The 1,505-nt window shown below is 37.1% G+C and overlaps 1 protein-coding gene across 1 annotated transcript; it reads left to right on the forward strand.

The window, feature by feature from the left end:
• The first annotated feature begins 355 nt into the window (after nt 1–355).
• LOC111895457 (uncharacterized mitochondrial protein AtMg00810-like) lies at nt 356–721 on the forward strand. Its single transcript, XM_023891532.1, has one exon. It carries the CDS (start codon nt 356–358, stop codon nt 719–721), a length of 366 nt encoding a protein of 121 aa, XP_023747300.1.
• Nucleotides 722–1,505: the final 784 nt, after the last annotated feature.

A 1,505-nucleotide genomic window follows, 5' to 3' on the forward strand; every position in this document is an offset into this window, starting at 1 on the left:
TTTACAAGCTTGAAAAGGCAGTCTATGGTCTCAAACAAGCTTCGCGAGCATGGTATGAGACTCTTTCAGAGTTTTTGGTCGCGTCCGGATACAAAAGAGGTGTCATTGATCCCACTTTATTCCGAAGAGAAAATGGTAATCACCTGATGCTTGTTCAGATTTATGTGGACGATATTATTTTTGGTTCAACTGACCAGAAAATGGTGGATGACTTCACAAAACTCATGACCAACAAGTTTCAAATGAGCATGAACAGAGAGATTAACTTCTTTCTTGGTCTCCAAGTTAAATAGGTTCCGCAAGGTATCTTCATCCATAAAGAAAATATACCTCGGAGCTTCTGAAGAAATATTCAATGGATAATTGTTTCTCTGCCAAAGTTCCCATGACCTTCGGATACAAGATCTCTGTTGATCCGACCAAAGAATTAGTTGATCATAAAACGTATCGTGGAATGATTGGCTCATTGATGTATCTAAACACAAGCAGACCAGACATTGTCTTTGCCACATATTTATGCACACGATACCAAGCTGATCCAAAGGTATCTCACCAGACTGCTGTAAAGAAGATCTTTAGATATCTCAAGGAAACAAAAGCACTTGGCCTCTGGTATCCAACAGGAAATGACTTCAGCCTACAAGCATTCACTAATGCGGATCATGCAGGATGCAGATTGCATAGAAAAATCACTTTTGGTGGTTGTCAATTTCTCGAATGAAGACTAGTTAGCTGGTCTTCAAGGAAACAAAACTGCGTTTCTTTGTCTACTGCAGAAGCTTAATACGTGGCCGCAACCAGCTGTTGTTCACAAGTCCTTTGGATGAAAACCCAATTGATGGACTATGGATATAGGATGATGTAGATACTAATTTACTGTGACTCTGAGAGTGCTATATAAATTTCTCACAATCCTATTCATCACTCAAAGACCAAGCACATTGAACTTCGACATCACTTAATCAAAGACCACATTCTTAAAGGTAACATTGAACTGATTTTTGTTCCAACCCACGAAAAGATTGCTAATGTGTTTACTAAGGCACTTGATGCAACAAAACTTAATCACTTTTTGGAAATGTTAGGGATGATGAATCCTGACTCGCAATTCTTTTTGAATTGTTAGGTACCGCAGACCATTTTTTGGTCTCCGTTGCGGTCCTAAAATAATATACTTATCGTATATCTTTACGGTATACCTTGTGTACCACAACCATATATGATATCTATATTCTTTTGGTCTTTGCTTTCTTTTATTTCTAATGTATTATCAAGTGTACCTTTCAATGCTTATCACCGAAGTCTCACAGGTTACTATTGTAGTTATCAGAATCCATCCGCATTTTGAAGTCTATCCCCAGTCACATTGAATACCTTCTTTCTTTTCACCACTGAATGTTGTGTGCTATTCAATACTTTTTCATTAAATAAAAATTCCTTCATTAAATAAAAAAACATTCCTCTTGTAGCACACACCTTTTCTGTTCCTTTTTCAAAATAATTTG

Source organism: Lactuca sativa, chromosome 9, assembly GCF_002870075.4.
Source record: "Lactuca sativa cultivar Salinas chromosome 9, Lsat_Salinas_v11, whole genome shotgun sequence".
In the NCBI taxonomy this organism is placed as follows: domain Eukaryota; kingdom Viridiplantae; phylum Streptophyta; class Magnoliopsida; order Asterales; family Asteraceae; genus Lactuca; species Lactuca sativa.

What these genes read in the sequence shown, in the direction of transcription:
- LOC111895457 (XM_023891532.1), top strand. Translation starts at nt 356, where the DNA reads ATGGATAATTGTTTCTCTGCCAAAGTTCCCATGACCTTCGGATACAAG.